Source organism: Loxodonta africana, chromosome 1, assembly GCF_030014295.1.
Source record: "Loxodonta africana isolate mLoxAfr1 chromosome 1, mLoxAfr1.hap2, whole genome shotgun sequence".
NCBI lineage: Eukaryota > Metazoa > Chordata > Mammalia > Proboscidea > Elephantidae > Loxodonta > Loxodonta africana.
Window position 1 is genome coordinate 98,558,414 of NC_087342.1, and position 11,948 is coordinate 98,570,361.

Sequence of the window (11,948 nt, forward strand, 5' to 3'; positions counted from 1 at the left end):
AACACGGGGGCCGACAAGGGAGGAATACCCGAGGGAGTTCCAGGCCAGCGGTGACGAGAGCGCGCTAGCGCACGCCTCTAAGGACAAGGCGGTGCTGCTCGAGCGCGCTCCCGGCAGCCGCGGCTCTTGCTGCGTTTGTAACCGCTTCGTCACTACTTCTTCCCTCTCTCATTGGGCGAGCCCATCCAATCATGTGACTCCAGCTTGGCATATAAATAAGGGCGAGGAGAAGGCGGTAGTCCGCCATTTCGTGGACGCCGAGGAAGCGATATCGTCTGTTGGAGCCGAACCGGAGGAGAGCCAGAAGCCCCATTGGAGCGTGTGATTTGAGGCTTCTGCGTTTCTAACCCAAGATTTCGGTAAGAAACCAGAGAGGAAAAGAGTGAAATGGGGGCAGAATTTTAACAGTCTCGAGGTGGGGCCGGGCCCAATGGCGGCGCCAGACTGAGACAAAGAAGCGCCGCCGCCATTTTGTGACGTTCAAGCTGAGGTGGTGGCGGGGGCTCCCGGCTCATCCGAGGATTTTTTTTGGCGTTGGAGTGGAGGTGTTTGTTCTTCTTCGCTGGGGGGAACTGGGTGGTGCGTTATCTGACAGTTGTGACGAAAGGGGAGCTAGTAGCCGAATTAGGTTCCAGGAAGCGCGGGGCCTTTCAGCTTGTGGCGCCTTTTTTTGGCTCCTCATTTTCTTAGAACAGCCTTTACGATTTTTTTCTCAAGACACTAATATCGGACCTTTGAATTCTTATTAAATGATGTCTCCATTCATCTTTTTTTCACACCTTTCCAAAGTTTTCACGATACCTGTATTTTCGTGATATTTTAACTCCACTTTTTGCAGGTTGAACTTATTTTTATTAAATTGGACTATGTTCCTTAGAGTTGAGCTGCTGCATTCTTGCAGCTGCTTCCCATTAATAATGTAGGTCTGAAATTGGTCACAGCAAAGTTTTTTTTTTTTTTTTTTAATCAATTTTCTCCGATGGTTTGGATTTGCAACTCCGGGCACAGGGTGGAGTCGGAGTAAATAGGATGTGTCTGGACTGGGTTTTTTTTATTACATAGGCTTAGAGTGAGAAGAACGTCATGTTTATGAAAGGTTTTTCAAATGAGTTACAGGGTAGGCTTTTACGTCATTGAAGCTGGTTTACCAGTTGATTGGATTCAATGCCAGAGTGAGTTTTATAATTCAGTTATTTTATTGAAGCGAAATTTACAGAACAGAAAATCAGTCATTTTAAAGCGTAATTCATTGGCATGTTGTACATTCACCGTTGTGCAAGGATCGTCTAGTTCCAAAGCGTTTTTGTCTTACCCAAAGAAGGACTCATACCCATTAAGCAGTAACTCCCATTCTGCTGTCGTCCCATGTCTTGTTTCTTGTTATGGAGTGGATAGTCTGACTCAAGGCGACCCCACCTGTGCAGAGTAGAGCTGTGCATCTAGGGCATTCAATGGCTGTGATCTTTTGGAAGTGGATTGGCAGGCCTGACTTCCAAGGTGCCTCTGAGTGGGTTTAAACTGCCAACCTTTTGGCTAGTAGTTGAGAGCTCTTGATCCGGGAATTCCTCCCAGGCCCTAGCAATCATTAATTGCTTTCTATGTATTTATCTATGAAAGATATTTTATATAAATAGAATTACAATGTTTCATTTTGTGTAGCTTTCATTTAGTGTGTTGTTAAGTACTTTGTAGTATGTATCACTACATTTTTTTTGCAATTGCTAAATATTGCATTGTATGTGTGCGCCACATTTGGTTATCAGTTTATCCATGGGTGGACATTTGGATTGTTACCACCTTTTGGCTATTGTAAGTAGGGCTGCTGTGAGCTTTTATTTGTATATATAAACACACGTCTAAATCTTACACTTGGCTGCTAGCTGTTTAAGGAATTTTAACTGTGACATTGATCTGTTCGATGATATGTGTCATTAGCATTGTTTCCTGCGGATAAGGAAGTTTCTGTAGTAGTCCAAGGATGCCATTTTTTAAAGTAAAAATATTTGGCCTTATTAAACCCAGTTATTTTTGGTTTTTGAAAGATTTATATAATTCATCTGGTGGTTTAACATTAAGTATTGGCTCTTTCTGGACTGGACTAATTTTTTAATAGTCTATTAGAGCAAGGGTAGATTTACAGAAAAATTATGCAGCAACTATAGAGTGCCCATGTACTCCCTCCGCCTTGTACACTGTTTCTCCTATTAATAAGGCCTTCGGATTCCTGTAGTACATTTGTTAGAGTTGAATTCAAATTGGGTTTCGAGTGGGACAAAATTGGTTTGCTCCTGAGCAGGTTACAGTTTTCTAAAACCTTGTTTTGGGGATTAAATGAGATAACTGGCAGTCCCTAAGTCAGTGCCCAGATCTTAGCAAATGCTTCTCCTGTGTTCTCTTACTTCCCAAGTAGGCTTCTCCTCCCTTGTTTTGTACTGGCTTCCTGGTGGTGGTGGTGGTGGAGGAATAGGTGTTTTGATGCAGGGAAGGTTAGGGGGTGTTTCAAGGGTTGTGTGTGGTTTTTTTTTTTTTTTTTTAAGGAGCTTTGATGTTTTCAGTAACTATTTGTGTGTAACATACATAGCTGAGGTTGTTTTATCGTGGTAAAATAACATAACAAAACACTAGTGAGTTCGTTTTGTGCAATTATGATTCATGTTTATGTATTTCATATAAATGGGATCATACAGTATTTGTTTTTTGACTGACTTGACTTCACTCAGCATGTTTTAAGGAATCTTCTGTTTATGGCTGAGTGATATTGTATGTATGTATCACGTTTAGTTCCATTCATCTGTTGACAGGCATTGGGTTGTTTCAAGAGTGATAAACTTTTTTTTTAAGCATTTTTTAATTTCTCCCTAGTGATTTGTGTGGATTGTTTGGATTAATAAATATTTTTGGCTCTTTTTTACTTTGTTTTTACAGAAATGCATCGTGATTCCTGTCCACTGGACTGTAAGGTTTATGTAGGTAATCTTGGAAACAATGGCAACAAGACCGAATTGGAACGGGCTTTTGGATATTATGGCCCACTCCGAAGTGTGTGGGTTGCTAGAAACCCTCCCGGCTTTGCTTTTGTTGAATTTGAAGATCCTCGGGATGCAGCTGATGCTGTTCGAGAGCTAGATGGAAGGTAATTTAACGATGGGAAAAGTGTTACTTGTGTTTAGTATTGAGAATCTGTCTGTTTTATATGGCTTTTTGCTGCATGCACCATCAAACGAAAATTCATGTATTGGAGATATACATAAGCCTTTTCTGCAATCAAAAAAAAACTAAGGAATTTTAGTGGAAACGTAGGAAAACGTCATTTTCATTCAGCTGGCCATTGAAGAAAGCGCATTAAGAGATTGATAAATTCAAGTTCTTGATGGGTTTTAAATAACTGGGGGGGGGGCAATAACAGCATGCAGCCCATAAGCCTACTGGTAATTGCTGTAGCTTTATGATGGTTAGTTACATGGGGATTATTGAACTGTTACTTTTTTTAATTTATGTTTGAACTGTTTCCCCCAAGAAATGTGGATTCATTGAAGTCTGTATTTTGTATCTTCTGTTGTGTTTATAGTGTTCTGTTAGCTGACTAATAAGTAGCCCCTAATCTCTGGTGGTGTAGTGGTTAAGAGCTCGGCTGCTACCCAGAAGGTCAGCAGTTTGAATCTACCAGCTGCTCCTTGGAAACCCCGGGGGGCAGTTCTAGTCTGTAGTATAGGGTGCCTATGAGTCTGAATCAACTTGAGGGCAACTGGTTCGGGGGGTTTTTTTTTTTTTTTAGGTGTTAATAGTAACAGGAGTTGCCCTTCTTCCCCTCCTTCCTGGCATTTGAAAATAATTGGCTTCCCAGAAACCAAGAAAAACTGATAATTTGTTTCAGAGTTTTGGTCCTTAAGTAGGTTCATAGAACCCAAAATTGGTCTCTTTCTCATTTGCTATATTATGAAAAAGGGTCTGAGGGCTAGCTGTAAGGCTCTATGAAAGATCATTGTTTATCCAAACATTGCAAAAATAGTAATGTTTCCCAGTTACTGTCCGAATATAGTGGCTTATCTGAGCTTAATGGTCATGGACCAATGGAAGGAAGGTGATTGACTTTTTTTTCTAGTATTCCCAGCTATAATTTTGTTATACAAGTATTGAAGGATGAGGGTGATACAAAATGACCAAAATGGTTCTTCTGGTCCTTGTCTTGGAGGAGCTCTGTTGATGAGGGCCGGGGAGGCAGAAATACAGTGCAATAAAATAGGTAACTGAAAACATTGCTGGGACTCGAGGTCACATGGAGGTAACATGTGAACTAGTGTCAAGTTCACACATAGCAACAGATTTGACATTGAACTCCTTAACCAAACTGTCTTTAACGTTTAAGTGATTATAAGGAGGCTGGTTTCCTTTACTTGTGAGTTAGTAATTTAAAATCATTTATCTGTTCAACTTGATTTGAAATTAAACTGAAGAATCAGCTCAATTGTTTATGTATTAGAAATAAGTAAAACTTGGTTTGGTATTAAAAGGATTCACGAGTCTGAATTGATTCAGTGACAGCTATCGTTTAGATGTGTTTGCTGTACATTTCTTAGAAAGCTTGGTTGCTTTAGGTTTAATAAACTTACATAATTTTCCCTCCTAGAACACTGTGTGGCTGCCGTGTAAGAGTGGAACTGTCAAATGGTGAAAAAAGGAGTCGGAACCGTGGTCCACCTCCCTCTTGGGGTCGTCGCCCTCGGGACGATTATCGTAGAAGAAGTCCTCCGCCTCGTCGCAGGTACTTGAGAGAGTGTTTAAAGATACTGGTGTAAAGGAATAGGTAGTAGGAGCAGCTATTTCTCTTGAAGTATGTTAATGGGTTTTAAACTTACATTGTGAAGAATCGGAGGTTTTCATGAAACGTTTGCTGGGCAGTAGTTTGGGGTATGTGAGTTGTGCTGAGTGTTGGCTTTTGTCTTTAGGTCACTGTTCATGTTGGTAGTTAGTAACTTCTATCTTGGATCTGTCTTCTAGTTCATCTTCTAGTTGCATCTTTCCAAGTCTTCCCTTATACTTCAATTTAGGCCTTTTTCCATTTCTTGACTCCATAATGACAAACATTACATTCAACTCCAGTTCTTCACAAAAATGTGTTTTCTACTGTTAGCACGATTGTAATATTTATCAAACAGGCAGCTGTTTTAATGTTACAACTGGTAAAGTAGAAATCATTTTGAAACTAAAGTCACTGACCAATAAAGGGGGCTGAAAAGGAAGTAATCCCAGTTCATCTGTTCTTCAAACCCAAATAGGAGAGGATTCGGTTTTTTGGTTTTTTTTTTTTTTTTTTTGTAATTGAAAATGGCATCGTTCTTGGACCAGGCAGTATTGTCTGGATGCTAACTCCACATCTCCTCAAACCTCCAAAATAGTTTCTACAGGACTGAGTTTACCTCTTACAGGTGAGTGCAGTCCTTCTAGGAGAAAGGAGTTCAAAATCTTGCCCCTTTTGCTGTTTTGGAAAACAAAACACACTGTTGCCCATCATAATAAAGAGTATTTGTTAGCTAATAGATGGTTGTACTGATGGCTTGTTTTTCATTTTTTTTTGTGCTTTTTGGTCCATCTATTAATAAAAATGAACCCCGTTACAGAGTCACCATCATGTCTCTTCTCACCACCCTCTGAGTCTGCATTAGCCAGTCAACTAGCCCTTTCAGCGTCATGTGACCAGCGCGCCCCATTCAGCTTGGCTGGTGTCGTTTCACATGACCCAGGCATGGCCAGTCGCCAGGTTGCACCGCCCTTTGGTTCCCGAGCATGCTGTTTTCTCTCAGCCTTCTCTCCAACCTTAACCAAATCGGCAGCAGCCACCTCGACCGCCCACACATTCCTGGCCAATCAGCTCAGCTGTTTATTTACCAAATGTCTTCACAACAACTACAGCAGCAGCCTTCGGCTAACAAAAAAGCAGGAAAAATCCACAACACCCCCTTCGCCAACCAACTAAATCCAACGCAACATCTGGCAAAACCTTTTCAGCAAATTCTTCCTGGCCGTCAGTCCGGCAGCCTCACCTCACCATTTCTAGCTTGTTGAAACCCAAAACTAGTAAGTTTTTCCTGCTTATACAGTTTACTGCTGGTTAAAATAAGGAGTAAGCGGCTTAAAGTAATTCTTTTTTCTGGATCAAAGGCTGGCTGTGCATAATTGAATGGTAACGTACATATATATTGCTTGAATAAAACTTTTAAGGGTGATAGGGAACTCATAATGTAACTAGACCTTCAAGTGGAACTTATTTGCATGTGTGAGATGCCAAACTAAAAATTTTAATATCTCTAACAGATTTAGCTTTCCATTCTAGCAAAAAATTTGTTGAATCCTTATCACCTTTAAATGGTTTTACTAACCGTTTTCAAAATTTAAAAACAATTTTTGGGGTGAAGTGGGCCAAGCTAAGGTAATTTGATAAGCCTAAACACTCTTAAATGTGACGATCACAAATGCAGTTCTAATGTAGCACTTAATGGCATCAGTATTTACACCTAGCGCGTTTTCACAAAATGACACTATCCACCTGGTACCTAAGTCTTGTCATGGACTTCTAGGTTTGCATGGGTTCCAAATACTGGTTTATGGTACTGTTTTTGGAACTACTTGTGGGACTACATTTTGGTGTGGTGTTTGGGTAGTGAAGTTAGCTTGACATGAAGTTTTGCATTGGACAGATCTGCTGTGAAGCATTCTTTGTTAAAGTGAGTCCATGGTTGGAATACCTGCATTTCACTTGAGCTTTTTGTTCCTTAATCCTTCTGTGCCTATATTTATTTTTTCTTTCTTTTCTTTTTGTTTTTTTGTTTTGTTTTTTTTTTTTGGACGATGGGTGCCAGTTCTTTGGCACATTCACTGGGCCCAACAGTGAGATTGAAAAGTTGGGAGATGCCTCACGCCATCGATAGTAATTGACAGTGAGTCTAATTTTCCTATTTCTGCTTTTAGATCTCCAAGAAGGAGAAGCTTCTCTCGCAGCCGGAGCAGGTAAATAACTAAAATGCCTCTGCTTGGGGCCAGGTCTCAAAAACAACCTGTTATTTTCCAAATGATGGGGCTAGCTAATGGTAATAAACCTTGTGCTAGTGATCAGTCAAGTGGTATATAAAGCCAGCTTGTACATTTTAAGAATGAACCAGCTTTGAGTTTTCAAAGACTCATTAGAAAACATTTTCATTATGTATAATTATACCTGATTGGCCTTGATTTTTTTTTTTTTCCTTGTTCAGGTCCCTATCTAGAGACAGGAGAAGAGAGCGATCTCTGTCTCGGGAGAGAAATCACAAGCCGTCCCGATCCTTCTCTAGGTCTCGTAGGTAAGTGAGATCTTTTAAGGACTTGAATCATTAAGACCTCGGAGACATGATATACTAAATACAGGAAATATGTCTTTTTTAAGCCATTTCGATAACCTCTTACTTTAAAAAGAATTTTTGAAGTTATGTCATTAATACAGTTACAGATAAGAGTAAAAAAAAAATTTTTTTTTTCTTTTTCAGCCGATCTAGGTCAAATGAAAGGAAATAGACCAGTTTGCAAGAGGAGTAGTGGTGTACAGGAAATAACTTCATTTGACAGGAGTATGTACAGAAAATTCAAGTTTTGTTTGAGACTTCATAAGCTGGGTGCATTTTTAAGATGTTAGCTGTTCGAATTTGTTTATTGTCTCGTAACAGTGGCACACATGAAGATGTAATTCTCTATGGTTTGAAGTGGATCATATGAGGCACGTGATACCAAGAATTTATTACCTTACAGTGTCCCCTTAAGCAAAATTGAACGTTTTGAACTGTAGTCTTGGGTAGACCAATAATAAACCTCTAAATCTTGCCCAGCTAAAGTGTGATGTTTTAATATTATGGTGACAAAACTGGCAAAAATTGAACTAGGAACTCTGTCTATAGCTGGGATATAGGATGCAGCTGTAGTTGACTAAGCAGTCTTTAAAAGCTGCACCATGTAACTAGATTAGAGGTTTTTAAGGAAAAAAAAAAAAATTCAACGAAGTCTTCACAATGTGCGGAGGTTGCCCAGTTGATGTAGAATCTGATAGGTTTCAAGAGTTTTTTATTTTTTGCTTTAGGTAATAAATTCCTTATGTGATTGCTGTATATGAGTAGATAACCATTTGTAACATCATTTCTTTGGAAATTTGAGACTATTCAAGATACCAATGTCCTGCCGGTTTAAGGGTACATTGTAGAGATGAACTTTGAGTTACTGTGCAAGGTTTTTTTTTTTTTTTTCATGCTGTCATTTTGTAATGTTTTTTGTGAGATTCCTTGGGATTAAAGTTTTGGTTATAAATTGTTGTTTAACTTGAAAGCCTGTTTTTCTTTGCAAAACTGAATCTGAGCTTGGTACCAAGTCCAGGTATAACATTCCTATTGGAAGCCATACTTATATTTTCTTGTAAAGTGCTTTTGAAGTAATAAAATATTAGCATAATTGTGTCATATAGTCAGTTGAATCCACTGTTACCGCAGTTCTTGACCCATGAAAAAGTTGGTTACACAATTCTTTCCTAAGAAACAAAATTGAGAAGCACTACGGATTAATCTTTTGAAGTGAATTTTAGTTGTCACCCCAAGTGTGTGTGTTAATATCAATTTATTAGTAGGTGCCAGTTCAGGGTCTTTGATACTCAGTGACCATCATTTCAAAATAACAGCAATCTCCAGTACATTGTAACACAAAGTTGCACATAAAAGGCTTTCTTTATTAGCATGAGAACTTTTCAGAGTTTAAAAAAATTGTTTCCATTTTACATAATTTGAGGTGTTGCATGAAAATTCTAAACTGATCCACCATGATGTAAAATTTCACATGGTTCAAATGTAACGGTGAAGAATAATATAGAGGCATGCATAACTTTCCTTTTAGGATCAGGAGTTGTAATATTTCAAATTTGTGTGCAATTAGATTAAATCATAATGCAACAGTCTTGTGGCTTAGCTTCCTTAAATGTGCTCTTTATAATAGTTTGATTAATGCCGTTTTGACTTTGTCTTTAAATGAAAGATAAGTCATTGCATTGAGTTCAGTTTATAAAGGACCTTCTTAAACGATACAGCTTATTTCCAGTGGTCCTCTTAACCTTCCTCTGAGAGGTAGAGGAGATTGAGTGTTGACCACGTTCAGTAGGAACTTCGTTAAAGTTGCACATGTTCCAGAAAGACACTTTTAAGACTGTTGATGGGTTGGGAGCTCTGGCTTTGGGCCTTTTGTCTTGGAACATTTTTCCATAGCCCATACGTGCCTGTTCATTTTAGGAAAAAGCCAGGGTAGGTGAGAAGTAGTATGGTATCTCAGTCAGTAAATTACTTTCTACAAATGCACATTAATACGAGTGTCTAGTTCTCCATAAAAAGGACTGCATTGAATGTGATAACTGAAAGCAATCACAAAGCCAAGCTTTGACCTGTGGTGTAATGATGGTAGGTATTCAGTTGAGGTCGCTATTAATAAAATGATTAAACTGAATTGGTGATCATTTTTAAAAAACAAGCAAGATTATATTTGGTTTGTATGCTGTCAAGAGTATTTCATCTATGGTTCTCAGCTCCTTGTGGGTTTCTTATGCTCTCCGTGTGCTAAGTAGAAAAGGGAGTGAAAACATAAGCTGACTGGGGAAAATTTATTGTGAAATAGACACCAGTCCTTAAAACCAACCACGTGAGCAATAGATGGTGTCTCTACTGTTTTTAGTTAGACAGCAGTTGCTAGCGTTTCAGATGCAAAACCCATACCTGGATGGAAAATCCTGGTTGTTTTCTATTGGAGAGTTCTGGCTCATTTTACCGCAGTGCTTAATGTGCTTTTATTTTCAGAATCCTGAATATGATTGAGTCATCAAGAGTTGGTGGTGTCTTCTGTTTGTATGTTTTTTTGCACTACTAGACTGCTGCTTTCTGGAGGGTTTTTTTTTTTTTTTTTGAGAACATGACTGAAATGGTTTTTGTAATTAAAGTAGCTGAAGGAAAACTGGGTTGGAGTATATTTTTATCAAAACAATCCTGTAGTGGTATATTAGATTTTATGTATCCATAAAATTTCTCTTGATCTGTTTTTCTAAGGATTCATTGGATACTTAGAAGGAATTTCAGCTATAGCACACTTGGGAGGATCTGAAAAAGGAAAACCTTAATGCGTAAAGTGGTTTTGTGATACTGCTTAATTTTGTCATGCACTTTTCCCCTTGAGATTGCAGACATTCAAGATAGGATATTTACACGCAACGTTTAGTAGTCTAGCCTAGTTACTTCTCTGTATCTGCATCATTGCACAGTAGCTTGAATGTTTCCCAAACTCGAACACATGGATACAGGTAGTCCCCATGCTTAGTGACTGTCTTTTTTTTTTTTTTTTAAGTACATCTTACTGTTAGTGATGTGTACATATAATGTTCCAGTGCGTAATTGCTTATGTCATCATACCTGTAAGTTTATATATGTAACCCACCCGCCAAAGATGAAGATAAGATTTGTAAATACGGATAATAATGAAAACTTAAAAAAAAAAATTGGTATCAGAACTGACTGAGGATGTAACCGCTGAGACGGAACCTTGTCATGAAGTCGGGGACTACCTATTATATTACGCTTTACTTCCCAAGCAATATTAAGTCTTCCAGAAAAGTAGTTTATAGGCTGGGAGGCTTCCGGCTTTTAAAACTCAGCAGTTATGAATGGGCAGCTTTGTTTTCAGTTACATGTCTTACTCAGATTTCACGGGGTCGAATTAATGTTCTTTAGTGGTTTTTATTGCAGGCAAGCCCAAAAACCTCACATCAGAGCCAAGGGGAGAAGGTGCTGAACCTAAATTGCTGAATGCTGTTCTTCTAAAGTGTTTCCTTGTTTGGTGGGGGAGGTGCGTTATTTGCTGTTTGCATTGATCACTTGAAACAGCAATGGGAATTGTGAGTATAAAAAAAAACTTGCATAAGTGATGGGATTTGAAGTTGGGCTTTTTTTTTTTTAACTCAGGAAATGATTTTCTAAATCTTTAAGTTCATGCAGCTGGTAGTTTTTTTTTTTCTCTTATTCCAGCTGGTTCTCTGCCACCAGAATTTGTTTATAGTGAGGAAAGTTATATTCAGTTTAGATAAAACCACCCATGTTAAGTTTTCCGTGAGTAATTTACAAATAAATACAAATTGGAATGTTGATTTGTCAATCATTTTTGTGTTACACCCTCCCCACATGGCAAACAGCCCCAGCTATTTTTTAAGGGGAAGACTCTTGGACTTAGAGTGAGGTAATCTTCATTGGAGGGTCTTTTTAAAGGGCTGTTAGAGTTCAGGAGCAAAAGAGAATGAGTTGTAAGTCAGATGGCAAGGTGTTAAAGAGGGGAACTGAAGAAGGCAGAGGTCACATTTAGGTAAGGAAAGGCTATGTGAATTTGAGGTGAAAAGTGGAGAGATACCTTAATTGTAAAGTAGAAGTTAAGAGGGCAGGAGAAATTGAGTACAATTTATTGCAGTAGGATTATTTGACCACGAGTGAAGTGGATCCAGGTATCCAGTCAGAAGGTTTGTGGTTTTCCAAGCAAGCAGATGCGGTGTATCCTGTCCCGCTTCAGTACTAGAAGAAAATCCAAGAAGTTGGGAGTGTTTGCATGGAAATGAAATGGCTGGCTTGTGTCCCAGCTCTTCAGGGTTTAATGGGGACAAGTAAGTTACTGATTTTGTAGCCCTAGGTATAGACAGCAGTTGCCAGTGCATAGCAGTCCACTTGACGTGAAATTGGTGTGTAAGAGTGCGGTTGAAACTAGAAGTCATCCACTTCGTAAGGAGTTGGAGGAGGATCTTCGAAAGGGCTAAGAACTGAATTTTTGGAAGTAGCTTTCTTTTTCTTTTAAGGTGCTGGAATCTTTAGGCAAGGCACTTGGAGTGCATGGGAAAGAAATTCAGGGTTTTCAAGCACCTTTCT

At 38.9% G+C, this 11,948-nt stretch overlaps 1 protein-coding gene across 1 annotated transcript; it reads left to right on the forward strand.

The window, feature by feature from the left end:
- The first annotated feature begins 225 nt into the window (after nt 1-225).
- On the forward strand, nt 226-8,478 carry SRSF3 (serine and arginine rich splicing factor 3). Its single transcript, XM_003403941.4, has 6 exons — nt 226-359; nt 2,926-3,133; nt 4,628-4,762; nt 6,967-7,005; nt 7,248-7,334; nt 7,518-8,478. The coding sequence occupies exons 2-6, from the start codon at nt 2,928-2,930 to the stop codon at nt 7,543-7,545; spliced, it is 495 nt and encodes a 164-aa protein (XP_003403989.1). The 5' UTR covers nt 226-359; nt 2,926-2,927; the 3' UTR covers nt 7,546-8,478.
- Nucleotides 8,479-11,948: the final 3,470 nt, after the last annotated feature.